At 42.6% G+C, this 27,570-nt stretch overlaps 3 protein-coding genes and 1 long non-coding RNA gene across 5 annotated transcripts; 3 read left to right on the top strand and 1 right to left on the bottom strand.

Moving 5' to 3' along the window:
• The first annotated feature begins 2,017 nt into the window (after positions 1 to 2,017).
• Positions 2,018 to 12,209, top strand: LOC102078864 (CD63 antigen). Its single transcript, XM_005471334.4, has 7 exons — positions 2,018 to 2,278; positions 9,105 to 9,293; positions 9,413 to 9,487; positions 9,645 to 9,749; positions 11,148 to 11,285; positions 11,370 to 11,453; positions 11,937 to 12,209. The coding sequence occupies exons 1-7, from the start codon at positions 2,222 to 2,224 to the stop codon at positions 12,006 to 12,008; spliced, it is 720 nt and encodes a 239-aa protein (XP_005471391.2). The 5' UTR covers positions 2,018 to 2,221; the 3' UTR covers positions 12,009 to 12,209.
• LOC109203238 (uncharacterized) lies at positions 11,162 to 13,765 on the bottom strand. The gene is made up of 4 exons (XR_002063155.2): positions 13,653 to 13,765; positions 11,569 to 11,620; positions 11,353 to 11,477; positions 11,162 to 11,251 (listed from the first exon to the last, which is right to left on the bottom strand). It is a non-coding gene; the product is annotated as an uncharacterized LOC109203238 (long non-coding RNA).
• Positions 13,766 to 14,877: 1,112 nt separating this feature from the next.
• Positions 14,878 to 18,438, top strand: pus3 (pseudouridylate synthase 3). 2 transcript variants are annotated; one of them, XM_005471335.3, is made up of 7 exons: positions 14,878 to 15,057; positions 15,341 to 15,756; positions 15,924 to 16,204; positions 16,279 to 16,465; positions 16,652 to 16,761; positions 16,842 to 17,014; positions 18,044 to 18,438. In XM_005471335.3, the coding sequence occupies exons 2-7, from the start codon at positions 15,346 to 15,348 to the stop codon at positions 18,286 to 18,288; spliced, it is 1,407 nt and encodes a 468-aa protein (XP_005471392.1). In that variant the 5' UTR covers positions 14,878 to 15,057; positions 15,341 to 15,345; the 3' UTR covers positions 18,289 to 18,438. The 2 variants fall into 2 exon arrangements, with proteins under 2 accessions (XP_005471392.1, XP_003441961.1); XM_003441913.4 differs by having other exon boundaries at positions 14,882 to 15,057; positions 16,282 to 16,465.
• Positions 18,439 to 18,525: 87 nt separating this feature from the next.
• dcakd (dephospho-CoA kinase domain containing) lies at positions 18,526 to 23,989 on the top strand. The gene is made up of 5 exons (XM_003441826.5): positions 18,526 to 18,838; positions 20,417 to 20,528; positions 20,965 to 21,168; positions 22,408 to 22,495; positions 22,725 to 23,989. Exons 2-5 carry the CDS (start codon positions 20,417 to 20,419, stop codon positions 23,008 to 23,010), a joined length of 690 nt encoding a protein of 229 aa, XP_003441874.1. The 5' UTR covers positions 18,526 to 18,838; the 3' UTR covers positions 23,011 to 23,989.
• The last annotated feature ends 3,581 nt before the right edge of the window (positions 23,990 to 27,570 follow it).

The raw sequence follows: 27,570 nt of genomic DNA, 5'->3' as shown, positions 1-27,570 counted from the left end.
GAGAAACTCTTGGGTTGCAGCATTGTCCTTCGTCTTGAGAAAGTCTTGTGTAGCTTTTATTATCCACACAGAGGCAAAACTAAAAAAAATTGCGTCTTTGTCCAACAACATTAATTTTTCATTAATATTCATTAATATCCAAGACAGCACAGCTTTAGAGTCTAAGCTCGTTCCTGACTAATGATTCTTATCAAGCGGAAGTCACATAAACTTTTGACAAAGTCCCCTGGAATTCAAAACAGGAAAAGCAAAGAGAAGGAAGGACGATGTTCTCCGTCCCTGACTGACTACTCCATCTATGGTAATGATTTTTCTTCTTGTTCTCGTGACGTCCTTCAAAGACATGCAGACTATGTTGTAATCATTTTGCGTCCTGTTCCCACAAACTCCTTCAGAGACATGCAGACTCCATCTCTCCATCACTCTGTGACATCGAAGCAATGGAAGTCCAAATATTAGTGAATGTCTGTGCAAGTGTTATTACAGTTAAATGGGGGGAAATGGAGCCCCCCTGTGGTTATATGCCTCGCACTGCAGAGGTGATAAAATCTGTCATTGTTTGCTTTGCTGAAAAAATAAATTCACTGGCGTTTAAGATCTATCCATGAGAATATTTAAGTTCATCCAAGTCCTGGGTTTAACTTTTTCAAGTCATAAAAATTGACTGCTTTGCTAAACTATCAGCACTGAAGCAGACTTCACTCAAGTAATCTCAAATATTCTTCTTTATCCTGCAGGCAAATAAGAACCAGCAGATAAGGCTCCACAGACAGAGACTCGGTGATGAGAGGAAGGCAGACAAAACCACAGACATGAGTGAACACAAATGACTTGTGATGCAACAGATAAACCTGCCTCCTTACTGACAGTCAACCCTCTGTTAGTTCTCTAATGATTACTGCTTCTTGAAGGAAACCTTTACACAGACGTTCAAAGAGCCTGCAATCCGGTAGTTAAAGGGGAAAACAGAGAAAAACATGATGCAGCATTGTTCTTCACAGGTCGAGGCAGTCTGACCTGAGCTCTGAGAAAGCAGGAGAGGGAAAAAAGCAAACATCAAAGAAGAACGAAAGAGGAAGGAAGAAGGAAAAGAATACAAAAAGATGTGAGAAACAAAGAGAACTCTGGCAGTGTGCGACAAGCATCCCTGCCTCTCATTTCAAGGTCACTGTGATGGAAATTATTGTCCTGCAGCCAGAGGCCTCAGTCCTTTTCAAGCCTGTGGAGTCAGGCCAGGCGGCCCGAGATCCACGTATTGGTGGGGAAGCTGTGAGAAAGTGCTTGGTCTGCAAACAGAAGGAAGGAGCCCGAAGCAAGATCAGATAATCACAGCGCTGCAGTTGCTCAGAGTTGGGACAGAAAACTGAATTTCTTTTTTTTTTTTTTGAGACAAAAATGCAAATTTTACTTATCTGGACCTAAAAAAAATTAAAACAATAATACTAAATAAAAATATTCCAACATTTAGAAAAATCTTGTGGTGAAAGTTGATTTCTTTTAATTGGAATTTTAATAAGAATACAGAAACAAACACTTAAATTGCACATTTTTGTTTAGTGTTAGTGTCATGGCATGTTATTTTAAACATATTAGTCATGAAAATTGATCTGCTTCAATAATATTCACACTGAGGTGTCTACATTGCAGGGGATATGTATGGATTACTGACTAGCAACCGCAGGCACAAGGTGAGGCCCGGCTACGCCTGATTGTGAACTACAAAACAGACTGCATACAGAAACTGATCAAAATGAGACAAAATAATCACAATAAGATCTAAATAATCTACAGAGATCAAAGAGCTCTGAATACTGGTTACAGATGATCCTGCACATCACCTGAAGGTCCCAAAACAACTACAAAGAGAGGCAGAGCATCTGCAACATTAAAAAGACAAAACATCTTCATATTTGGGGGAGACCTTTTAGATTTATAGATTGTTTATAGAGTGAAATTCCAAGTATTTAAATGACCGTATATTACGGCACAGTTTGTACTCACTGATGTGTGACGCCTCTATGCAAAGACAGGCTTGATGCATTCAAAAGATACCTACATCAACTTGAAAGCTATCGGACTGCCGGTTCATTTCCATAGGGTCATATGACACACTCGCCACTGAATTGCACTCTATTCACCCTGACTCGACTTGTATTTGGATTGAGGGAAGTCTGCAACCTTCTGGATTCACTTATTTATTATTTGCTCAGACCACCTCAAAATGTGCGGTTTCTTCAGCATCAAGTGTTGCTTCATTTTCTTCAACACGCTCTTCTTGGTGAGTAATAGAGTAATTCTGTTCTAAGTGATGATTGATAGCACTGATAGGTAATATCATAGAAAGATTGGAATAAAGAGCAGAAGTAGTAGAGGTAAAGAAAGAATAAAGCCAAAATTTAATCACTCATATCTTATCTTTAGAAGTCCAGGAAACTTTGACCACATGCTGGATTATCCAAGGGAAGATACACATGCATCAAGAGACTTGATTTGCCCTTCCAAATTTCCAAAACACACTCATATTAACCTGTCTTGTGGGGTTGCAACAGCTGAGCTGAGCAAAGGGAACTGTAACAAATTTAGAAGCTAATCAGTATCATCGCCAGATAAACCTGCACGGTGTCCTGTGCACTCTCCAGAAATTTTATGCCCTAAATACTAACTGGTGCATGATGTGTAACCCACACAGAGTAACCTTTATGAAATATATCTATTTTAAAAATATTTCAAGAAAAATATCATACTTTTGAGATGTATTATTAAGGTTGATAACTTTCTGTGCCAGCAATACACACATTCAAATTTTATGAAATGCAAATAACGCCATGTTACGCTGAAGTAGAGGACCCAAACAAGTTTTTAATCCAGCCACATGTCACACACTGGTAGGCAGTCAGTGAGAGCAAACAATCCAGTCACAAAGCTGTCAAAGGGCAAAAATCCAATAACAGGCAATGGTCGTATGATTATAAAGGACAAAATAACATATATTAAATTCAGTTTTTGAAGGGGGACTTCATTAATTAAGTTAAAAACCTATCCAGCTGTCCAGAGGTGGACTTGATGTGTTTCACATCATTGTCCTGCTGCATATAAGTGCTCTTGAGCTTCAGGGCACAAACTGATGGCCAGAAATTCTCCTTCAGGATTTTCTGGCCAATTCTGATCAGTTCCAGCAACTCGTCCAGGTCCTGAAGTAGCTACAAAGCCCCAGACTATCACACACCACCACGTTTGACTGCTGGTGTGATGTTCTGTTTATAAAATGTTGTGTTAGTTTTATGTCTGATGTAACGGGACTCAACCTTCCAGAAAGTTTAGCTTATATCTTGTTCGTCCACCGAATGTTTACCCATATTTTCTGCCAAATGTTAGACGAGCCTTTGTGCTTCTTCTGTTCTCTGTGGTCAGCAGTGGTTTTCTTCCATGAATGCCATTTTTACCCAGTCTCTTTGTTATTATTGAATCATGAACGTTGACCTCAGCTAATATAAGTGAAGCCTACAGGTCTTTAAATGTTGTTCTGGGGTCTTTTGTGACCTCCTGGATGAGTCGTCGATGCACTCTTGGAGTAATTTTGGTAGGACGGCCACTCCTGGGAAAGTTCACCACTGTTCCAAATTTGCTTCATTTGCTGGAGTCTAAAAGCGTTAGAAATTGCTTTTACTTTTTAACATAGGGAGAGGTTGTTATGAGTGGCTGTGTGCAGACAGGAAAAGGACCCAAAGTGCAGACTCCGGAGACAAAAGGTGAACTCAAAACAGCTTTAATGCTGAACTCAAAAAGGGTAACAAAACATACCTGGGAAAAATCAAAATAAACTTAAACCAGCAAACTGACAGAACACACAGCTTAATAAACGGTAGAATGCGACAGAGCACAGGAAAACACAGGGCTTAAATACGCAGAGGGAGTAATCAGGGAATGGGCAACAGGAGGGAAACACAGCTGGGGCAAATCAGGACTAACGAGACCAAGAAGCGTAAACTGAACACACTGAGAAAAGACAGAGACCTTCAAAGTAAAACAGGAAACACAACACAGACTGAACTTACAGACAGACTGACTGGACACGGGGATATAGCAACTAAGGATACACAGAGAAGCGAACTAGACAAGGGGATACAGCTGACAGGGGAGACAGAGCAACTAGAGACGACAGAGACAAAAACCATAAGACAGAACTCAAAGAAACCAAAGACTAGAAATTATAAATAATATAACAAACTCAAAAACCCTGGGTCAACGACCCAGGCCTCCTAACAGTACCCCCCCTTAAGGGCTGGCTTCCAGACAGCCCAAACCAGAATCACCAAAATGAAAAACAACCCAACCAGGGCGGGCGGTGGGGGAAACAGGACGGAGGGCTCGAAACAAACCAAACAAGGAGCCAGAAACAAAAAAAAAAAAAAAAAAAAAAAAAAGCGCAAACAACGGAGCCCAGAAAGCAACATAACAAAACACACAGGCGGCCAGGAAAAACAATTCACACAAAGTCCAGGGGGCCGGCCCGGAGGACGATGACCCAAGAGTCCAGAAAAAAGTTCAGGAGGCCGGCCGGGCGGGAGGCACCGGCGGCGACGGAGCAGGTCAGGAGGCCGGCCGGGCGGGAGGCACCGGCGGCGACGGAGCAGGTCAGGAGGCCGTCCACGACGGCGAGGATGCCCAATCATCGGCCCGGAAGGAGGCCGTCCACGACGGCGAGGACGCCCAATCATCGGCTTGGAAAGCGGCCAGAAAGGACGAGCAGGCCGGACAGGACGTGCAGGACGAGCAGGCCGGACAGGACGAGCAGGCCCAGGACGTGTAATCAGAGGCCTGGAAGGAGGCCGGCGCTGTAGAGGTGCAGGATGTGGTCCGGACGTCGGCGTGGCCGAGGCAGGACCAAGCGAAGCTGTAGCTGAGGCCAGACCGGGCGAAGGCGAAGACTCGGAGGCCGGACCGGGCGAGGGTGACGCTGCAGGCGACGCTGAAGCTGGACCAGACGACGGCGGAGCTGAAGCCGTAGCTGGACCAGGCGAGGACGAAGCCGTAGCCGGACCAGGTGACGGCGTGGGAGCCGCAGGTGATGGCACTGCAGGTGACGGCGTGGGAGCCGCAGGTGACGGCACTGCAGGCGACGGCGTGGGAGCCACAGGTGGTGGCGATGAAGGCTGGACGGGCCCTTCGGACCCTCCAGCGGAGGCAGAAGACTGGACGGGCCCTCGGACCCTCCAGCGGGAACAGAAGGCTGGACGGGCCCCTCGGACCCTCCAGCGGAGGCAGAAGGCTGGACGGGCCCCTCGGACCCTCCAGCGGGAACAAACGGCTGAAGCGGTTCCTCGGACCTTCCAGCGGAGACAGAAGGCTGGACGGGCCCCTCGGACCCTCCAGCGGAGACAAACAAAGGCTGGTGCGGTTCTCCAGACCACCCAGCGGAAACAGAAGGCTGGACGGGCCCCTTGGACCCTCCAGCGGAGACGAACAAAGGCTGGTTTGGTTCTCCAGAACCCCCAGCGGGAACAGAAGGCTGGACGGGCCCCTCGGACCCTCCAGCGGAGACGAACAAAGGCTGGCGCGGTTCTCCAGAACCCCCAGCGGGAACAGAAGGCTGGACGGGCCCCTCGGACCCTCCAGTGGAGGCAGACGAAGGCTGGACGGGCCCCTCGGACCCTCCGGGCGAGGCAGGTGGTAACTGAGCAGGCGACTGAGCTGAGATGTGAGCTAATGTTCGAGCTATGGATAGAAGTTTAAGTTCTATTGACTGTTGTAACGATGGTAGTAATGGTGGGTTAGGTGGTGGATTAGCAGTAAGCTGAGCTAGTTCCCCTGAGCCTCCAGAACCTGAAGAAAACCACTGGACGGGCTCACCTGAGCCTCCAGCGAGGTCAGAAACAGGTGCAGGTACCTGCCGGATACCGGCCTCTCCCACCCGAGGAGAAGGTACGGGCGCCGCGACAGGCACCGGAGCAGGGACCAGCTGGACCTCAGCCTCCCTCACCTGAAGCACTGAAACAGGTGCAGGGGAATGCTGGGCCCGAGCCGCCCTGGGAGCAGGAACACAACTGGGCGAAGGAGCAGGGTCAGAAAACACAGAATCCTCCAAAATGTTTTTTAGCTTCCTACCACCACCATGTCTAATAGTCTTAACAGTCTCAGTTTTAGCAGTGTTCATATGATTGTCTTTTTCCAGCTCAGAGGAACGAAAGCAGTCTTTATAACTCACCACTGGGAGTTGTTCCACAGAGAAAGAGTGGTGACGGTGTGAGCGCCGCCTCCTCCGGGAAGTGGGAGGTGGCAAACTGGGCTGCAAATCCTCCAGCGGACCGGGCTGCAATGAGGAATCTGAGAGTTTATGAAGCTCAGAACGCTGCAGACCCAAAAACAGAGCGAAGGACTGCAGCGGAGTGAGTCTAGCGTCCGGCGTCACATAATCCTTCTTTCTTCGCTGCTTAACCCTCTTGTTGGACTGGAAATCCGGGGGTGGAGGCGGAGGTGTAGCGACCGGAGAGAATGAGCACGTGCTCAATCTGATCCTCCGAGGCATAGGTGCCGGCTCGGCCGTAGCCATGGCGGTTTGGAGGCAGCGGGGCCCTCCGAAAGCCAAACAAGACCCATAGAAGGGTGACTGGAGCTCCTGGGCATGCTTAGCCTCCTGCCTCACGCTCTCCTTGAGGAAGGCAGAAACTGCGGGTCGCCGATACCATACGGAGTCTGCTGGGTCCATGTTCTGGTCGCGTTCTTCTGTTATGAGTGGCTGTGTGCAGACAGGAAAAGGACCCAAAGTGCAGACTCCGGAGACAAAAGGTGAACTCAAAACAGCTTTAATGCTGAACTCAAAAAGGGTAACAAAACATACCTGGGAAAAATCAAAATAAACTTAAACCAGCAAACTGACAGAACACACAGCTTAATAAACGGTAGAATGCGACAGAGAGCACAGGAAAACACAGGGCTTAAATACGCAGAGGGAGTAATCAGGGAATGGGCAACAGGAGGGAAACACAGCTGGGGCAAATCAGGACTAACGAGACCAAGAAGCGTAAACTGAACACACTGAGAAAAGACAGAGACCTTCAAAGTAAAACAGGAAACACAACACAGACTGAACTTACAGACAGACTGACTGGACACGGGGATATAGCAACTAAGGCAGGGGTGTCCAAACTTTTTTCGCTGAGGGCCACATACATAAAAATATAGGAGGGGCTGGGCCACTTACTAGAAATTAGGTATATAACCTTAACTTTACTGTATTAAAAATCACTTAAAAGTGGTCAAATGTGTTATATTGTTGAATATAATTAAAGACAAAACTGCCTTCATCACAGCTTTCCATAAATGGATCTTTATTGATTTATTCAGAAAAAGCTTTGGTAGCTCATTCTCAGAACAGCAGCCTCAGATTTCTTCTTAGACAGAAGATTTACAGCACAGAGAAAAAACAATAAAGGGGAAAATGGGACGGGTACATTTCAAGTTTGTTATTTACGTTATTAGGCTTAGCAACACACCTATTAACGTTCGTTTGAAACGATTATCAACATTAACAGATTGAACTGGACTTAATAACATGAGTCCATATAATTTTAGTAAATTATTCTGTAGTATCAGCTGCGCTGGGTATGTAAATCGGGCCATCCAGCTGCGGTGCTGATCGTGCGCCACTCGTGCCAAAAATCCAGACAAATGTCACTTGATCAAGGAGCAGATCTGCATCAGAGGAGATCAGCTGACTTTGCCTGTGCGTGCGCTGTGCACAGCGGTGTGTACTCTGTGTGTTAACAAGAAAAAAGCATATAAGAAAGTGGTGCGCAAAAGCAGGGTAGTGACAGAATTGATGCGCATTATTGATATTTGAAGCATGTGCACCTGCATATTAACACACGGGTATTGTGGAATATATTTTTTACTCACCTAAAGCACTCGTGCTCTCGTCCACTCCCCGCAAAAAATTAGCAGCTGTGCGGTGTCTGTGGCATCAGTGCTCGGATCGCATGCGATGGAGTAAAAATCAAAAGCAAAGCTTTATCAGACAGTTGCAGTTTAATGTTGGCTGACGAGTCTTCAGTGCGTGGCACAACTAGATTTCTGGACACGCTGACGTTGTTGAAGTCCTGCACTTTTTCCGGGCACATTATTTCGGTGACTTTAACGAGGCCGTGTTTTATGAGGTCTCCATCTGAAAAAGGCTTGTCATGTCCTGCGATGAGTTGGGCGACCTCATAGCTGCTATTGGAGCCCTTTCCTGGACAATTTGAGCACGAAAAAATACTGTTGCTGACCCCGCAGGACAGCTAGCATTTGCTTTAATTTCTGCTCTCGCTCAGCACCAGTGTAGGATGCATAGGCCTGATGTTTGGTTTCATAATGACGTCGTACATTATACTCTTTCATAACTGCCACAGTTTCAGTGCAGATCAAACAGACACACGTCCCCTTGAATTATTTGAAGAAATATTCACACTCCCACAGTGTCTGAAATTTTCTGCACTCACTTTCTACCTTTGGCTTCTTTGGTTCTGCCATGTTTGGTAACTTGGGGTAAATTTCTTCTGTGATTGTCCTTTTTGGTGGAGCAACTGCCTTGATCAACAGCAGCTCCCCCTGGTGTTAAAACTAAGAAGTGCAATAAACTCAAGCAAAAGTTGAAGTGCGGGCCATTTTCTATTCTATTTATAAAATTACTTGTGGGCCAATTAAAACTGGACCGCGGGCGGGCCGGACTTTGGACATGCCTGAACTAAGGATACACAGAGAAGCGAACTAGACAAGGGGATACAGCTGACAGGGGAGACAGAGCAACTAGAGACGACAGAGACAAAAACCATAAGACAGAACTCAAAGAAACCAAAGACTAGAAATTATAAATAATATAACAAACTCAAAAACCCTGGGTCAACGACCCAGGCCTCCTAACAGAGGTAAGTTTATATTAAACACTGAAATATGTAAATGTAACAAATAGGCAAAAAAATTAGATATAAGGACAAGGGCAAATACTTTGTCACAGTACTGTAAAAATGAGGTAGTATTGACAGGAATGAACAAAACCAACCTCTTTTAATTTAGTGTTTCCATGTAAAGCACTACATTGCTGTCCTGTTATTAAACTTCTTTTTCAGCTGTCTGGGGTTGCCCTCATCACTATAGGAGTGCTGCAGTACTCGACGTATTCAGATATCGGCACCTTTGCCGGGAGCAACTTGTCTAAAATCGCTATAGTCCTCATTGCAGTGGGGGTCATCATAGCCTTCGTGTCCCTCTTGGGCCACATTGGTGCATTCTTTAATAGTTCATCTATGGTTGCTTGTGTAAGTACTGTAATGAAATGAAATGTGATTAAGTGGAGATTCTTTCCAAAAACTTTTTTTTAATGAGCACTGGAGATGTTCTGGAGATCTCTAACAGTGTTCACTTTCTTTATCTATAGTTCATCTGCATCCTGATAGTGATCATCCTCTTGGAGGTCCTCACAGGAGCCGCTTTTTATATATTTCGCAGTAGGGTAAGACACTAAAATCGCACCAAAAAGGAACTACTTGAGATCAAGGTCAAATTTTACCATTAGCAGTGGTTCTCCAGTCATAATATCAGTAGCATTACTTAAAATATATCTAAGTTCTAGTGTCTGTTCTGGTAATTTTATCTGATTTTCTCTGTAGGCCGCCCTTCTGCAGATGGCTAATGGTGTCAACGCCAAAGCACAGGAAGTGATTAACGACTACAGCCCTGAGAGGAGACATGCAATCGACAAAATTCAGGAAAAGGTGACACCCAGAGCCTACTGTAATGTTTTGTATTTTCGAGAAACACCTGATGGATTGGAGGAAGTGCCAAAACCCCTTAAAGGGACTCTTCATTTCCTCTCTCGATGGGAAAATGATGCCTGGTTTAAATTTCTGCTGCAACATTCAGATGGTGAGGACAGAATCTGGTGTAAACATGAAAGCGTGGCTCCATCCTGCATTGTATCAATGATTCAAGCTCTTGGTGGTTTAATGCAGCAGAAGATACTTTCTTCACCCTCTTAGTACCAAATGAGTATCATTGCTGAACATCTCCATGTCATTGTGACCCACAGTGTACCCATCTTCTAATGTCCACAGTTTTCAAGATGACACGTTCATATTTTGTGCATTGCTGGATGCCATTAACAACAAAAGCTGATTTAATTTAGGTGAAAAACGGGTCAAGGTCAAGGCCGAGGTCACGCCAAATGTGAAAATCAGTAAAAATTTTATATTACTCACAAATTTTATGGATATTATATGGTTGTTATAAAAGCAGGCTGACATCAGCATGTTGTAATAAAAACATCATAAAACATCACAGGTTTAGTATTGCCTCTGCTATTCGGGGGGAGTTGCTCTATCTGAGTGCTCTTGTTTACAGTCAGATTAAGATGACTAACTTTAATATAAGAGTGTGAAGACAATCTGCAAAGCGCGAGAGGGTAGTTAACAAAGACCAGCAATGAGAAGAATGCTGGAATTACTTAGGGAGTTTAAGTTTGAAGGCTTACATGTCAGCGTAGTGTGTCAAGCTATGGGACTAGTATCTGTTGGGCAGGGTGAGGCTCAGAGATAAAGGTGAAGAATGTGGCTTATTGGAGTGTAGGAAGACAGGTGAGTTTCAGGTGAGTCCATGTTTCCAAAGAGAATCACAAAACCTAAGTGTTGATCTGGAGCTGGTCCGGCTGTGGGCTTCTGACTGCAGAAGGGAAGCAAAGCGAGCTCTCAAAGCAGTGAGGCAGGAGCTTCAGATAAGAAACTAGAAAGCAGATGAGACACAAGGGTTACTGATCTGAGCTTGCAAAAGAAAGAAAGAAAACAGAGGGGAAAACCTGATGCTTGCTCTAAAATCCTAACACTCAAACTGGTTTTGTAAATAATCTCTGAGGAAAGTTTACAGCAACTTGTTGAATCTTTGTCATGAAGAATTAAGGCAGCTCTGAAGGTAAAAGGAGGTCCAACCCAATACTAGCAAGGTGTACCTAATAAAGTGGCTAGTAAGGGTAAATAACAGGCCTTCAGCATCTGTGTGAAAATTAGTAGTTAAGTAGACAAACTGACTTTCTACAAAGCAACACTTGAAGAATATTTATTGTGAACCAGTGATTAATACAGCTTTGGTGCTTCATTATCACAGTGTTGTTATCGTTGCAGTTCAAGTGTTGTGGTGCGGACAGCTATGCCGACTGGTCCCAGAGCACGGGCTGGGGAAAGCACGACGCCGTGCCAGATTCCTGCTGCGTGGTGAAGAGTGAGGGCTGTGGACAGGACAAGGAGAAGGCACATAAAAAGGTCTGACGGGAAAACATTTCAAGCAATTTTCATCTATTTTCTGCAAACAAATACTGTATTTTATGACCGTGCGATCCTCCTCAGGGCTGCCTCTGGGCAATCGGTGTCTTCCTGTTGAAAAATCTGGTGTGGGTCGGCGCTGTCTGCATTGCTCTTGGAGTCACGGAGGTAAGCTTCTGCAATTTCCCCTTGCTCACATTTAAGTGTGAAGCAAAATGCTCATATTGCAAGAGTAAATCTCATATTTAAATGATCAGTTTAAATGCCAATCCAGTACACTTACCTACTGATTAACTGTGCAGGAGCCAGTGTGAGCCCAAAAGGTTAATTCTAATCTGTATTGGGTGGAAAAAAGATGAAGAAAAATCAGAAATGTCAAACATCTCAAGATACCCCAAATGTCTCCACATAAAAATAAAAACATGTATACTGGAGTGATTTAGTAATTTAGTTTCCAGCAGTAGCAAATATTGTAAGGAATATTTAAATAGCAGAGGATAACTTGAATGATAATAAAGCCTGTCTCATCCTGACTGCCTCGGGTGATGAAATGCAGAAATAATTACTTTTTTCAGAAGAAGAAAATAACCTTTTGGGTGTGCCATTGAGTTCATTTGCAGCCAGTAACTTCTGACCTTTTCCCTGTTGCAGGTTTTTGGAGTATTAGTCGGGGTGTGCTTGTGTCTGGACATTAAGCGAAAGAACTACGAACACATCAGCTAATGCATCATCACTGCTCTATTATGTCTGGATGCTCGACTGTGTCTAGATTCTGCATTTAGAAAAAAATCTTATCTACATACTTGCTATAATTGCAGCTGGTATCTAACAAATTGAAATTGATCTGCTATAATGGTGAAAAAATCTATTATAAACTGACATTCATGCTTACAATGCACATAATTAATAAACATGTGATTGCTTCTGGGTTTTTGTGTGTTGCTTAAGTAGTTTTTAACAACTAAAAGTGTGTGTATTGTGTTTGAAGGTTACATACACTGATCATGGACATGAATTCTTTAATTTTAGGCTTTTAGTTATATTTTTATCTGTTCTTTTCCAGGGTTGAATGATTTTACAGGCTTTCTCTCTAATGTCTTTAAAAAACGAGAATTGACTGTGCTAGTTTGCCATAAATTGCGAAGTTTGTGAGGACCCAAATGCAGAAAACATAGAGGCAGATGGTGGTGAGCTAAAAGTGAAACATTTATTCAGGCTAACAACCAAAATACAAAATGAAGCATAAAATACAAAAGGAAAACTGAAAGCTTACTGGAATCTAAACTGGGAATTACAGACACATGAATGAACTTCACAAGAGACTTGACACAGGAGGAAGAAAAAAATAAGAGACACATAAATGCTAAAGGACTACCAGAAAGAATATAAATATTACACAATGTTGGGATCGCATAATAAGTAATAATAGAGAGTTCATAAATTCAAAACACAGGGTCAACTGACCCAGGGCCATGACATACAGTACAGCTGGATCAGCATTTCCAAACTTTGGATCCACTTCTACAGATGGACAGTCATTATTTGCTTGTTTTGTTTTTGGGTGAATTGGCCCTTTAATGAGCAGAGAGTGCAATGATGTACCACAACAAAATAATGTTTTTAGCCAAATCGGCTTTCTGTGTTTGAAAAATTAATTTTATTCGTTAATTTCAGATTTTAAATTTCCTTAATAATGAAAATTCTGTGGGTAAATATACTTCATCTAAACCTGATATACAGACTACCTGACGACTGCCCTTCTCCGGGCCTGGTTCTGCTGTTCAAAGGAAGTTTTTCATTCCCACTGCCACCAAGTGCTTGTTCATGTTGGAGGTATCACTGTACTGAGCTGACTGAAGTTGTGATTTGGCACTAAACAAATAAAATTGAAACCGTTAAAACATTTTGAATGTTTGTGAGGGAAAATCACGTGGAAAACACCCATACGTACAATAATTATGATCAATACGGTTTCAACACAGATTTTTAATCTTAAAAATATACATATTAAACCAAAAATATTGTTTTCTATAAAAAAGATTTTTTTTACTTTTTATTGTTTCCACAGCTGGGATTAGTTTGGTAGCCTATTTGTGACACGGCAGACAAACTCTATACTGTGATTACGTGCCATGTAATGTGTAATCGGAGGTGTAGAAAAGAGCAGACTGTGATTTAATGTAAGAGCCCAACCGATCCTGTCTCTCCATCTGGAATAATTAACAGTTGTGCCTGACAGCACTGCTGTGCCACTTACCCTGTGAAGCTACTGCTATGTAAAAAAATGAAAAGACTCTCACAAACAGCTGGAGGAAAGAAACACAATTTCAGCTCAGTTTCAGTTTTTTTGTTTGTTTGTTTTTTCACCTCTTTGTGATGTCTAAAGACAAGTGTTGGTGCTGTGGATCCCTTTACAAAATATAGGCATAACTGCCCTATGTCCGCCCCTCTGGTTTTTGAACTCCTGTTCTCCTGACCTGACAAAAAACAAACAAACAAACAAACAAAACAGGAATCATGAGGAAGGTGCATTGGACAGGAAAATAGAAGATTTCGCATGGTTCCTTTGTAGGAGCTTCTCAGTCACTGTGAATTAAAGTACTGTGTCATCTTTCATCTGAAACATGGTGAAAAAGGCTAATAAAAGTCTGGTAGATGATTTCCAAGGTGCGGATGTCTACAAGAATGTGATTCAAATGCTTTCAAAAAGTTATGTGTTTTTATTGTAATACCTGTACTGATTTTACTAAATCGTACCTGGCATGTGTGATCCATACACTATGAATTAAAAAGACTAAAACTAACACAAACTATTAAAAAAATACAAAACCATAATAGCTCGAATGGTTGTCCTGTCATCCTCAAACACTCAACCATTTAGCAGGCAGATAGCTGTCCCTCCCTGAGCCTTGATGTGCCAAACATTTCTTCTTGTTAAAACTGAGTTTTTCCTTCCCACTGTCACCAAGTGCTTGTTCATAGGGGGTCACCCGATTGTTGGGGTCTTTTCTTTATTATTTAAGGGTCTTCACCTTCACTTATAAACCGCCTTAAGGTGACTGTTGTTGTGATTTGGCGCTATACTAATAAAATTGAGATTAACTGAATTTCCCTCAAAACAAACAAACAAAACCTGCTGCACATTAAGTGACTCGAGGACTAAGGAGGGGCCCTATTCAGAGTAGGTTTGGGGACAGGCAATTCAGTGCCACAACCTAATTCAAAGACTTAAACATTATAAATGTAATAATAGCAAAAACAAAATTTGGTATATAATAATATAAAGAAAGCCATGCCACAGTAATGAAAAATGTCAAATTATTTTCATTTTTACAACTTAAACGTAAGTTGAACAAAGATGATTGAGCTCATGGCACTTTAGGCTAAGAAAAGGCTAGGGAGGAAAAAAGTAAAAATCCATTACCTTGAATAAATATAATAGTTTTCTGTGGTAGATACATTAACAGTGTAAGACAAGCTTTTAGAAATACATTCTAGCCTACTTTTTTTTTTTACCCATATTATAGTATGTTCGCTCATGGGGAGTATAAAAATAACTGTTAAGTATGGCAATCATCGGCTGACGACAATTTAAGCAACTAAACTACATTTCCCAGAAATCCCATGAAGGGGGGAAATGTGTCCGTTGGCAAAATTCGTCCGCCTCCCGATAAACTTATCAGCGGGGAGAGTAGCATGCGTGATCCCGACAGCCAGAAGCAAAACTAACAGAGGAGCAGAATAATCGAAAACATCGAGACTGAAAATACAGGTAAAAACACAGATTAACTGTAATGTAATTTACGGCCTCGTTAATCCCACTAAATCCCTCGTATCTAACTTCGTTCACAAGCTAGCAGGCTGTGTGTAGCGTTCAGTTCACTTTATAAAAATAAGCCCACCTGACCAAATAAACGCCTAAATAAACTTTGACATGAATTAAACTAAGAGGAGATGATTATGTAGGCGTCATTGAATATAAGCTGGGCTGATTATTTGTAGAAATATTTAAGTATTTTTTAAATAACTGTTCTTTCTTTTGTTCTTTCTTCCAGGCAGCATGTCAGATGTTTTAATCCAGCGGATAAAGGAGCTGGAGGCTGAGCTGGAGAAGCTCAGGTCCCAGCTGAAAGAGAGTAGTGAAACTGGAGATGTTGAAATGTCATCCAGTCCATCCCTTAATGAAGACTGTAAATCTGATGGGAACGCTGGCAGCAGCAAAAAGGAGAGAAAGAAATCAGGAAAAGATCGTCCTTTTGACTTCTCTGCACACCCCCGGCGCCATGTGGCTCTGCGGCTGGCTTACCTGGGGTGGGCCTATCAGGGGTTTGCAGTCCAGGAGAACACGGACAACACCGTGGAGGCCAGACTCTTTGAAGCCCTGCTAAAGACTCGGCTGATCCAGGACCGCCAGAGTTCCAATTACCACCGCTGTGGGCGCACTGATAAAGGAGTCAGCGCTTTTTCCCAAGTGAGTTAGTAGGGATACATACTTTTTTTACTCATATCCTCCTTCTGTTGGCTCTGCGGCCCTTTAGGGGTTACCACAGCTAATCATCGACCTCCATTTTAACCTGAAAAGACTCTGTACCTTAATACTATTAATAGTTTTTCATGTGGTTAATTTTTCCCCCGCAGGTCATAACCATCGACTTGCGCTCCACGCAGTTTTGTGCCGGTTTGGGCATCACGCTGCCTGAAAATGTTGACGTCAGTACCAAAGCCACTTCTTCTGCCACCTCGGAGCTTCCATACGTGAAGATGCTGAACAGAGTCCTGCCGCAGGACATCAGGGTCTTGGACTGGGCGCCAGTAGCGGAGGGTTTCAGCGCACGCTTTGACTGTCAGTCCCGCACGTACCGCTACTACTTCCCCCGAGGATCTCTGGATGTGGCGCTGATGGCGGAAGCTGCTAAAAGGTGGGTGGAGAACACATAAAAGGTAAACACTCCTTTAAAACTTAGCCCTGATTTGACAACCTCCTTGAACCCAGCAGATATGAGGGCACTCATGACTTCAGGAACCTGTGTAAAATGGATGTGGGCAACGGTGTCCTGCAGTTTGAGAGGACCATCTTATCAGCCACAGTCAAGCCTGCGCAGCCTCAGCACGCCTCCAGCACAGACCAGTATGACCTCTTCATATTCGAGATCAAAGGATTAGCCTTCCTTTACCACCAGGTACCAGGAGAGAGTTACTCTTCACTGCTTTCCCTTTACCCCTCATTTCTTGCAAACAGTTATTTAAATGTTCAAATTTACAGAAACCGGATCAGATGATGTCAGATGCAGCTTCTCATGAAGTTCAAGGTTGAATGGTTTCAGTAATGTAGGGAATTTTTGGTTATTTCCTGTTATGTGCTGCAGGTACGCTGCATGATGGCGGTGCTTCTGTTGATTGGACAGAAGCTGGAAGCCCTGGATATAATCAATCAGCTCCTGGATGTGGAGAATAACCCCAGGAAGCCCCAGTACAGGTGAACTGACTGCTGTAGAAGTAGTTATATTATTTTTATTTGAATATTTTATTTATCATATGAATCTGTGTCATCTTCAGCATGGCAGTAGACTACCCTTTGGTGCTGTACGACTGCCACTTTGAAGGCCTGAGCTGGACGCGGGAGAGTGAAGAGGGGGGCTTTGTCCTGGCTGCACTGCAGCAGCACTGGACCCAGAGCACGGTGAAGGCCCACGTCCTGCAGGGGATGATCCAGGGCTTGGAAGACCGAGGTGAGAAGCTGGATAAGAGAAGTGAAGATTTTTAAGGCATTTAAATAGTTTCTCTCAAGTTATGTTTTGCATAATTTTAGGTGTTTTGTGGTTATTTACTGTATTTTTTATAGTATTTTTTTAAATTTTGTGATTTGTGTACATATTTCTATTGTCTTTTTTTGCCTAAATTTTGCTGTTTTATGCATTTCTGAATGTTTAGTGTCATGATTATATCGAGTCACGTTTGGGATATTTTGTGTCTCCGTGTGGTTGTTATACATGATTTCTTCATCTCATTTCGGTTGTTTTGTGTGTGGATATGAGCTTACAGGCCACTTTATTAGGTACATGTTGTTCCTTTTACCTTCACAACTGCCATAATTCTTGTGTTATCCTGCTGGAAGTAACCATCAGAAGATGGGTTGACCATGGAAGACTGTGGAGTTTAAATAAGGGTCCCAAAGTGTGCCAAGAAAATATCCTCCACACTATGACACTGTCACCGGCGTGAATCATTAATAGAAGGCAGGATGGATCCATGCTTTTATGTGTTTACAACAAATTATTATCCAAACATCCAAATGTTGCAGCAGATAAGAACAGGAAACCCTCAGTTTCCTGTTCTTATCTGAGAGGAGTGGCACTTGGTATGGGCTTCTGCTGCTGTAGCCCATCTACCTAAAGGTTTGACCTCTTCTACTGGAAAATCCCGGTAAAGTAATCGTTTCTTAAAAACTCAGTCCAGCTCATCTGCCACCAACTACAGTCTTCCCTATTCTGATGCTCTGTTTAAACGTCAGGGCGTCTTGAATCCATCTAAATATAATGATTTGCTCCATTGTGATTAGCCGATTAGATATTTGCGCTAACAACCAGTTGTACCTAATGAAGTGGATGTACCTGTATTTCTAGGATGTCTGAGTATTTTTTTTTTCATGATCTAGGAATGCACCTATTTAGTTCAGCCAGTTATCTGCTTTGACACGAGTCAAAATGCCTGCTGTGAAAAAACATTGTACAAACTGTCTCACTGCTCTTCATCCACAGGAGCTGTGTCCTCCAACCACTGCTGGCTGGTAGAAGGCAGCAGGCAGAGAAATTACCGGCCGCTCCTGGAGCGCCCGTGCTGCGAGAGCCTCGAATCGAGGATAAATCATTTCGTGAAAAGAGGCAGACTGGAGCGCGAGGAAGGGGAGAATGGAGGCGAGATGATCCACAGGGGAAAAAGATCTAAACATTCGAACATTTCTTCAGAGACGCCAAAACAAAATATGGATCCAAAAGAAGATTAAAGAAAATTAAACTTAAGAAAGGACTTTATTTTGTAGTAATTTTCAACCATAAATGTTTAATTTTCCTTTTATTTACTACAAACAGCGCATGGATATTTTTGACTCATGATGATGCGTGTTTTGCTTTAAAATAAACACATTTTGGAGAAAGTGGGAGTAGCTGAGTTTTGCTTGAAGGGGAACTTCAGCGAGACGGAACCAACGCTAATAGAAAGACGAGATGTCGGGTTAATTAAGAGGTGGCGCCTGTCAGGCTTAGCAACTAGGTTGTTAGCAGTGAGTAGAGTACAGCTGAAGAGTTAAAGAAGGGCAGTTTCCAGCAGCACCGCTGTCTCCAGCTCATTTGTTGGGTTTCGTGTTGGGCTGGACGCGGTAAAAATGGCGTCGTTGTTGTTTGAGCTCCTTCTGACCTGATTAACACCTGTAGTAGCCTGTTAGCAACCCTGGTTGTTGTTTAACGCAACAGCCCCCCTCCCCCTCTAGTGCTTCTGCTCTGCCCGGACTCCCACTGTACATCCAGCCAGTTTAAGGACACTCTCTCTCTGACAAGGTAAAGCTAAAATTCCCGTGACATGAGTTTGTTTTAATCGCTGTGCCAAACCAACCTGATACTAACAAGCAGCCGCTCTCTGCCGTGTTAAATCGTGACCGAGTTATTTTTTAAAAGGTTTTATTTTTGACCGGTGTTTAATAGAGAATAACCTCAAAGCTGACTTCCGGACCAGTCAAACCAGTTTGACTTTGCATAGCCGGGTACTATATGGAGAGTGTAGTTCACCTAATTCCGCAGCAGGGGGCGTGTTGTGAAACTTCAAAACCTTTAGAAGGAGAAGCTAAAGATATTTCAGATTAATTAAATATCTGTTATTTGGGTATTAAGATTGTAATAACTACTTTTATATGTTTATTAACATGTAACCTTGTTACTAGCAGCCTGTCACAAGAACACATGATTTGGTCTTATTTGCTTCTTTAGTTGAATCTTTGAAAAACACCAAAGATAATACAGTTTAACAGACATAAAGCCTCCCCAGAAATGGTCACTGTGGAAGGGTGCCTGTCAAGGAGGTATGTCAAATTAAACTGGAGTCAGTGGCATCAGCTGTTATGGAGTGATGAAATATCTAGTATGTTATGGAAGTTTGTTTGGTCATCCAAAATACTGGGTTGTTGTCTCAAAAGTTTGAGTTGGGCATCTCAAATATTTGACTTCATAACTCAAACTTCTGAGAAAATAACTTGGATTTTTTGCATATCAGCTGGTGGTGTTGGTGATCTTGTCAAAAATGATGGATTTATGGATGCAGAAATGTACCACCAGATTTTCATCTGCCATACAATACCAACTGAAAACTGTCTGATTGGCATTGGCTTCATTTTTTTTTGACATGGGCATCATCCCAAACACTGCCAATACAGTAAAAGCATAACTGGATAGAAAAAACACACAGGGTGGAACACTATCAGTCATGAATTGGCCTCCCCGGAGCCTGTTCAACATTATTGAAGCAGTGTGGGATCATTTTGATAGAAAATGGAGCAAAAGACAGCCCACATGTAAAGTAGAGCTTTGAATGTCCTTCAAGAGGCCTGGAGAACTATCCATGGAGACTACTTAAAGAAATTAGAAGAAAGATTGCCTGAAAACTTTTAATTTTACTAAAAAAAAAAATAGAAGTGAGGGGTGGTAAACAAACAAACAGTACTGTTTGTTTACTCATAACATTTATAGACTTTCTAGAATTTCTTACTGTGTCATTATTAAACTGGCCCTTTTATTCCATAAGCCATCATAAACGATGATAGTAAAGGTATTATTTTGGGACTCTGGATCAATTCCAATGTTTATTTATTTATTCATTTATTTTATTTATTCTTCGCGTTTATTCTCCAGTTTGTGCTGTTTTTAATAAGTAGCTTTTTAAAGCCTTAATCAGACTATCTTTGAACATTAAGTCAGCGCAATGTTAATGTGACATGGCAGATAAACATCGTCCACTGCTATTAGTAAATGTCATCTTATTCTCTGATAGGCCCACAGCTGTCAACAGGGCCATATCAGTGCATCGCTAGTGTAATTACTTTACTTACTTTGCCTGCATGCATTTTTGTGTTTGTTTGTTTAAAGATGTACCTGGTGGGACTGACAGGAGGCATTGCCTCTGGGAAAAGCACAGTGTCTTCAATGCTGCGGGAGCTCGGATGCCCCATTATTGATGCCGATGTCGTGGCCAGGAAAGGTAGGTGGCTATCTCTCCCCTGCAAACTGTTGACACGGCGAACACAAATTCAACATGAAATACTGGTCAGGGGTGTCATCGAGCTGAAGCCATCTTCAGGCGGCACTCTCTCAGATAACCCCGGCTCATTAGGACAAGCGCTTGCAGAGAGAGCATGAATCATGAAGGATGTCTGCTGACTGCAGGGATGATGTATTAGTTAAACAGCGAAGATAAAAAGGTCACAGAACTAGGTGAAGAGTGCACAGCTGCATGTAGGGGAAATATAAGGCATTAGGCAAATTATTTCATTACTCTCGGTGACAAGTCTGTTCCAAATATCATCTCAACCTCTATTTTTTATGACCAGCTGGATTACTGATCATAAATAAATTTACTTTAATTTTCAACCTGTTACATTGTTTAACTCATTCAAGCTTCCTTTTCTTGTCCGCAGTTGTTGAGCAGCGCACACGTGCCTATTCCTGCATCGTGCACCACTTTGGGCCAGAGATCCTGCTCAAGAACGGCGACATCGACAGGCAGAAGCTGGGCCAAATCATCTTCGCCAGCGAGGAGAAGAGGAAGCTGCTAAACTCCATCACCCACCCAGAGATTCATAAAGCAATGCTCAAAGAGATCCTCTTCTACTTTCTCAGAGGTGAGGGAGGAATCGTGTTTGGCACAAAAGGAAAAAGGGAAGATTATCTGCTGTATTTGAGCCAAGGCTGTTTTGCAGTGTAGGTGGCGCAAGAGGCGAGACCAAACTTTCTGCTATTTGCAAGTCAAATGTATGAGATATTTGAACGTTATGATTAAAATGAATTCAGTAAGACACCCATATCACTCTCTCGGTGCATTCAATTATTACCGTCTCAAGGCATCACACATGCCTTTAAATAAACTTCACAAACATCACTTGTTATATGATCTTAAAGCGGTGCCATCACACCCATATGTTGTGCAGACTGGGGCACATGGAGGTTGTGATTAAAAGGCATGAAGTCATGAACACACGTCCATATGTCTTGCACTGCAGGCATTTATCTAACATAAGAAATTCACTCTCACTTTTGTCAGGCTCTTAATAAAAAACAAGAAGGAAACAAGTTGGCGCCTTAACTTAACGTTACTGTTTGCACCCATAAAACTTTGTGTTTAAAGCAATACTCTCATGGTTTTTGCTCTTTTCTTTCTCTTATTGTTACTTGAAGGGTCATAGTTGTAAACGCTGTTGTCACATGGAGCTGGGTTAACACAAGGTTAAGTGTACGGACAGCAGAGTGGCCGATTTTAAAAATAAAGATAAAACTATACTATGGGAAAAATATGGAGAGGTTAAACACTCAATAGCTACTGTTGCCTTCTATACAGTAGCTTAGTATAAAGAGTGCTGTGTGAATGCGTGGGCACCTTAAGCTCTTTGGTCAGTAAGACTGGAAAAGACCTGCTATATTAACACAGTTAGCACCGTGACTTCACAGGGTGGTTAGTGAAACCCTGTTGTTCTCTCACAGTAGCAAATTGTCAGTCATAAATTTTCAATTTCAGTTTTTTAATTTAATTTATTTACCAAATCACAACAACAGTTGCCTCAAAGCCCTTTATATTGTAAGGTAAAGACCCAACAATAATACAGAGCCTGCTCTTATTCGATTTACTCTGTTATATCCAATAAGATGTGAAGCTAACGATTGAGCTCATAAAGTTTTTAGTGATGTCATGGATGAAAGAAGACGAGTGTTGTTTTTCTTCAATCAGAGGCTCTGCCCTCTGCTGGCCAATAAAATAATATCGCCACGGTTCAAAGCCCCTCCACAGTAGTTTCACATGTCAAACCTATAACTATGTCCATCTTTTATATACAGTCTGTAATTTTGACTTCTTTCTCTCTCACTAGGGTACCGCTACGTGGTTCTGGATGTGCCGCTTCTCTTTGAAACCAGACGGCTCACTCGGTTTCTGAACCACACTGTTGTAGTTTACTGGTAAGCACACTGCTCTTTTTTTTTCCTGTTACCTTAGAGTCTCGTTTTGGGGCTGTTAACAGTGTTCATTTTTGAAGTCGTTAAACATTTTTGTTTGTTTTTGACAGTAAGTGGCCTTTAAAACCAGCTTTTTCTGCTCCCTATTGATGTGATTCACTGCCAGTGGACCTTTTTTAACATGGCACAACGAATGCACCATAAATAACCTCCATCGTCTGTTCCCTTTCAGTGACCCTGCCACTCAGCTTTCGCGCTTGATGCAGAGGGACGGCCTGACCCAGGAGCAGGCTGAGCAGCGTGTGGCCGCGCAAATGCCACTCAATGAAAAGCGTGGCTTGGCCAATCATGTTATCGAGAATTCAGGCAGCCGGGAGGACACCCACCGGCAGGTCCTGCGGCTCCACACAAAGCTAGAGGACTCCATGGACTTCCTCCTAGTCAGGGTCATTGCCATTGTTGCCACTGCAGGTTTGGGTGGGCTGCTGCTCTATGCTGCAAAGATACTTTTGTCCTAACAGAGGAAAGAAAGATGAGTGAGGGCGGGAGGTTTTTAGTCCAAGATGTGGTCAAATATGAGGGTGTGAATAGAAACGGGCAAAAAGCAGGTCGGCGGTATCGATGCAATTTACTGTGAAATTAGTTTCACAGCACCTACCACTACAGCGCAACCGTATGACGTGCTCTGCTGACAGTTAACACGGACTTACATTACTGACAAAACTTGCACTGGCAAATGTGTTTTAGTGTGAAAGGCTTCTCTGTGCAATTTGTGTTGGTTTCACTCAGAGAGAAAAAATTATATGAAGGCGACACAGTCAAGCCTCACTTGCTGTACAGCTCCTACATCTTTGCTCATTTACGAGAGTGATTTTCTCAGCTGTGACGGAAGATCGGAGCTTAAATTGCTGGTAAATCTTCACATTTGTGTAGCAGCGCATGCTAAACATAACTAACCTTAAAAAAACAAGTCCAGAAAGATTATTAAAAACTAAGATTTTATTTTGTTACACCTTTTACACCATATTAGATTATCCAATTTAGAAATGTTTTACTATTTTACTTTTTAATCTGTAGAGACATTAAGAGAGCAAAGGAACAAGTAACAATGGTGAATGTCCCTAAAGCAAGCATATTAATTGGACGCCACCTCTCTCTACTTCTGTCCCCAGTGCTGAGTATGTTTTAAACTATTATACATGTCATAGAAATTAAATGGTTAAATAGGAATAATGTGACGCTTACAGAATATGTAAAGATTGTGTCATGAAGATTTATGAGAGAATGTATTTGACAATCCATTTTTAATGGGAACAGTAACAGATTTACTATTTATCACTGTATTTTCTTACACTTGAAGTTCTCCTCTGTAAATACGGAGTGTGGGATTTTTTTTTTCTTTGCACCTTTCAACTAAAATAATACATTTGTAATCTAATATGCTTAAGTTAAATAAAAACAATCCAGCACCTCGATTTTAAAGTAGCTGGAATCAGATTCTGTCTGTCACTGTGTTTTCATTGCTTCATTATGTTTTAAATTAGGCCCCAATAATAGACACTCACCGGTCACTTTGTTAGGTACGCCTTGCTGGTACTAGATTTGACCCCCTCTTGCTTTCAGAACTGTCTTATTTCTTTGTAGCATAGATTCAACAAGCTGCTGGAAACATTCTTCAGAAACTTTGGTCCATGATGGCATCAGACAGTTGCTGCAGGTTTGTCAGCTGTACATCTGTGATGTGAATCTACTGTTCCACCACATCCCAAAGGAGCTCTGGAGACTGGAGACCACTTGAGTACAGTGAACAAGAAACCAGTTTGAGCTTTGTGACTTTACTCGCTATCCTGATAGCAGCAGATTCAGTTCAATTCAATGGTGGGAACCCTGTGGTCATCAAGTGATGGAAATGGTCAGCAGCAATAATTAGGCTAAGGCACTGAAACAATGCTCAGTTGGCTTCAAGAGGCCCAAAGTGTGCCAAGAAATATTGTTCACAGCATAACATCGCCTGCAGCAGCCTGAAGTACTTATACAAGGCAGGATGGATTGATGTTTTTATGTTTGCACCAAATTCTGACGGACAATATTTTTCCAACCCTCTATTGTCCAATTTTAGCGAGTCTGTGCAAACTGCATCCTCAGTTTTTTGTTCTTAGCTGACAGGAGTGGGACCTGATATTTGTTGCTGTAGTCCTTCTGCAGTCCAAAAATTCTCCTCTTACCTCTGTGTGGCGAAATCTCAGTAGATCAGTAGTTTGTGAAATATTTAGGTTCAAAAGTGGGGCTATCAGAAACATGGTTTTTATTTTAAATCATTCACTAAGCTAAGCTAAAACGTTGGTATCCAAAAGAGCATAAAGGCAAAAGTTGTTGTCTCCTTAAAATCAGCCTCAGGCATGCCTTTATTCACACCTCATTAGCAATTAGACCCAAGCGACGCGAGAATAGGCGTTCCAGAGTGGCGTGACATAATGTAAAAACAAACAGCTATGGCATCAAAAATGCCCCTACACTTCCTGTAATGCTGCTCAGCAGTGTTGGTAAATATCTCCTGCCTCAATTTTTAAAGCCGCACTTCAACAGTTGTCTAAGCCTGACAGGGGGATAACTCTGATGACATCATTATGACAGAATCAGGGAGATCCTTGAAAACGTCCTCATAAGCTGGGTTTTTCCACACACGCATAAAAAATTAAATATGTGTGTGTGTGGAGAAGACCATCAACTTGTGTATCAAATCAAAACATTAAATCAGATATGTGATACCAGAAACAGGAATTTTTTTTAAACCAATCAAAATTTATATGATTGTAAAAACTGAGTGACTAATCCTTGCTGCCCTAGCCTCTGTAGTAATGAATATAAATCCCATCGACTGTACTTAAATTGATCATCGTTTAATCACAATTTTTTGCCGGACACTTTGACATTGACATTCCTCATGTAAAAGAAATCCCACAGGAAACGTGTTGGTGACAGGTCTTCAGGAGAAGAAATAATGACCTTATTGGACAGCCGTGATGTCCTTGCCGCTGTTCACATAATTCAGGCCCACAGGCAGGTGTGGTGACATCATCCTGGCAATGAGGTCCCACAAGCCTGCATGGCTCACTTGGCTCCATCCAAAGCCTGTACTGGTCTGCTTTTTGTTTTCGTCAAGCCATTGCAGAATTAATGCAAAGTGACTCAGGCTGCAGCACGCGGGGGCAGCGAAATAAAGGCTGCGTGGCCACACATTCGGATGCGCAAAGTACACAATGCACAGGCTCACACCTGCATTTTGTTCATACGATCGTCCGCATGAAACACAATGACCGTGTCCTAGTCAGGCTGAGGTTCTCTATTAGTCAGAGCCATGACAAAGAAGCGACGTCTATTTTAGGATGCTTTATTTTTTTTAAACTTGGCTTCGTCATGATGCAGTTGGGGGTAACATGCTTTACTGGGCAGCCAGCTGTTCGCCAGAGATTTCCAAGTGTGTCTTTTCTCAGTCCCTTTCTCCGACACAGAGGCCAGATGTAGAGCGTGGAGGGAAGACTATATCTGTACCAGCGAGTGTGAATGCTCCAGGCGGAAAAGGGTGGCGTGAATATAAATTGGGTTTAATTCTGAAAGTGTCAAGCTACGGGGCGAAAGTCTTAAGTTGCTTTGATTCACTTTGTAAAAGTGCATGGATCCAGGCACTTCCTGCTGCTTTATTGTGCGTTGTGGGTCCTTTCCAGGAGCAGAGCAAATAATTTCCTAATGGCAGGGGGTAAAGACTTTTAAAATCTCACCATCGTGTTCAGAGAGTTGGCCCATGGCACCATAGTGTGTCGACATTTTGAAATCTCCTGTCTGAGTGGTTTTTCATCATTCTCCTCGCCTACTGCCGCAAGGGGAGGCAGAACAGCTCGGGCAAAGGCAAACAAGAGAAACAGCTTTGCACCAAACTCGACTACAACTCCGGTTAATTGAATGTCTAAACTAGTTTTTGAAAAAAGCCTAATAAAGATGCTTGAGTGCTTTCTACCAGACAGGCTATCTAGGACATGTTTAATGCTGTTGAGAAGGTTTATTTTAACCCAACTATTATCTTTTCCTAAACCCAACCAAGCAGGTTGCTTCCCCCACCAAACTGAGACTGAAAGCTGAAAGCAATTTAAAAACCAAATTAATTTCTTGGACTAAATACCTGACAGGTTTCAGAAGAGCAGGTTCAGTAACATCCTTGGCAGTCATTGTTATGAGGCTGTTATATGCTCATCTATATTTTTAGAAGCAAGACAAAATACACGTGTGAATGAGAGAGAGACAGGTGTAACAGTGAAGCTGCGAGAGATGAGGTAGTGAAGGTGGACGAGTGTAAGTACCTGAAGTCAGTCATCCAAAGCAACAGACAGTCTGCAAGAGAGGGCAGGGTGGAGTGGGTGGAGACGAGTGTCAGGGGTGATTTGTGACAGAAGGATGGCAGCAAGAGTGAAAGAGAAGCTTTGCAAGATGGTAGTAAGACCTGCTATGATGTTTGGTTTGGAGGCGGTGGCACAAATAAAAAGGATGGAGAAGATAAATAAGTATCAGAGGGGCGGCTCAGGTTGATCAGTTTGGAGACAAAGTTAAAGAGGCAAGGCTGAGATGATGTTGAGATGTGCGGAGGAGAGGTAGCAGCTATACTGGACAGAAGATGTTGAATACGGAGCTGCCAGGCAGAAGGAAACTGTTGTTAGTGATGTTATGAATCAAGGGAAAAATATTGTAGTCATCTCCTGATTTCAAACTCTCTGTGATATGACTTCTAGAAAAATATTGCTAAAAAACAGACTACTGAGGCAGGCTAAATAAACAAAATCTCAAAAGAAATAAAACTGCAGAAGCCAAAGGATTATGTACACATACAGAGGCGCGATTGGTGATCAGGTGAGAAGAAGGTGTGGAAACAATCAGTCGCAGATAAAACTAATCAAGTCAGATTTTCACAAAAGAGGCAACAGAACAAAACCTGGAAGTAAAACCAAAGTGAGACGTGAGAAAACAAATGCAGAAAGAAAAACAGGAGGCAAATAACTAACAGAGAGAGAGAGATGGGGTAACACTGA

The sequence above is a fragment of the Oreochromis niloticus genome, linkage group LG8, assembly GCF_001858045.2.
Source record: "Oreochromis niloticus isolate F11D_XX linkage group LG8, O_niloticus_UMD_NMBU, whole genome shotgun sequence".
NCBI classification, from domain to species: Eukaryota; Metazoa; Chordata; class Actinopteri; order Cichliformes; family Cichlidae; genus Oreochromis; species Oreochromis niloticus.
The sequence above is the reverse complement of the archived record's forward strand: the minus strand, read 5'-3'. Positions and strand labels throughout refer to the sequence as shown.

What these genes read in the sequence shown, in the direction of transcription:
- LOC102078864 (XM_005471334.4), top strand. Translation starts at nt 2,222, where the DNA reads ATGTGCGGTTTCTTCAGCATCAAGTGTTGCTTCATTTTCTTCAACACG. An exon ending in TCGACAAAATTCAGGAAAAG is followed by an intron (nt 9,750 to 11,147) that starts GTGACACCCAGA and finishes TTATCGTTGCAG; the next exon opens with TTCAAGTGTTGTGGTGCGGA. An exon ending in TTGCTCTTGGAGTCACGGAG is followed by an intron (nt 11,454 to 11,936) that starts GTAAGCTTCTGC and finishes TCCCTGTTGCAG; the next exon opens with GTTTTTGGAGTATTAGTCGG.
- pus3 (XM_005471335.3), top strand. Translation starts at nt 15,346, where the DNA reads ATGTCAGATGTTTTAATCCAGCGGATAAAGGAGCTGGAGGCTGAGCTG. An exon ending in ATGGCGGAAGCTGCTAAAAG is followed by an intron (nt 16,205 to 16,278) that starts GTGGGTGGAGAA and finishes CCTTGAACCCAG; the next exon opens with CAGATATGAGGGCACTCATG. An exon ending in TAGCCTTCCTTTACCACCAG is followed by an intron (nt 16,466 to 16,651) that starts GTACCAGGAGAG and finishes TATGTGCTGCAG; the next exon opens with GTACGCTGCATGATGGCGGT.
- dcakd (XM_003441826.5), top strand. Translation starts at nt 20,417, where the DNA reads ATGTACCTGGTGGGACTGACAGGAGGCATTGCCTCTGGGAAAAGCACA. An exon ending in CGATGTCGTGGCCAGGAAAG is followed by an intron (nt 20,529 to 20,964) that starts GTAGGTGGCTAT and finishes TCTTGTCCGCAG; the next exon opens with TTGTTGAGCAGCGCACACGT. An exon ending in CCTCTTCTACTTTCTCAGAG is followed by an intron (nt 21,169 to 22,407) that starts GTGAGGGAGGAA and finishes CTCTCTCACTAG; the next exon opens with GGTACCGCTACGTGGTTCTG.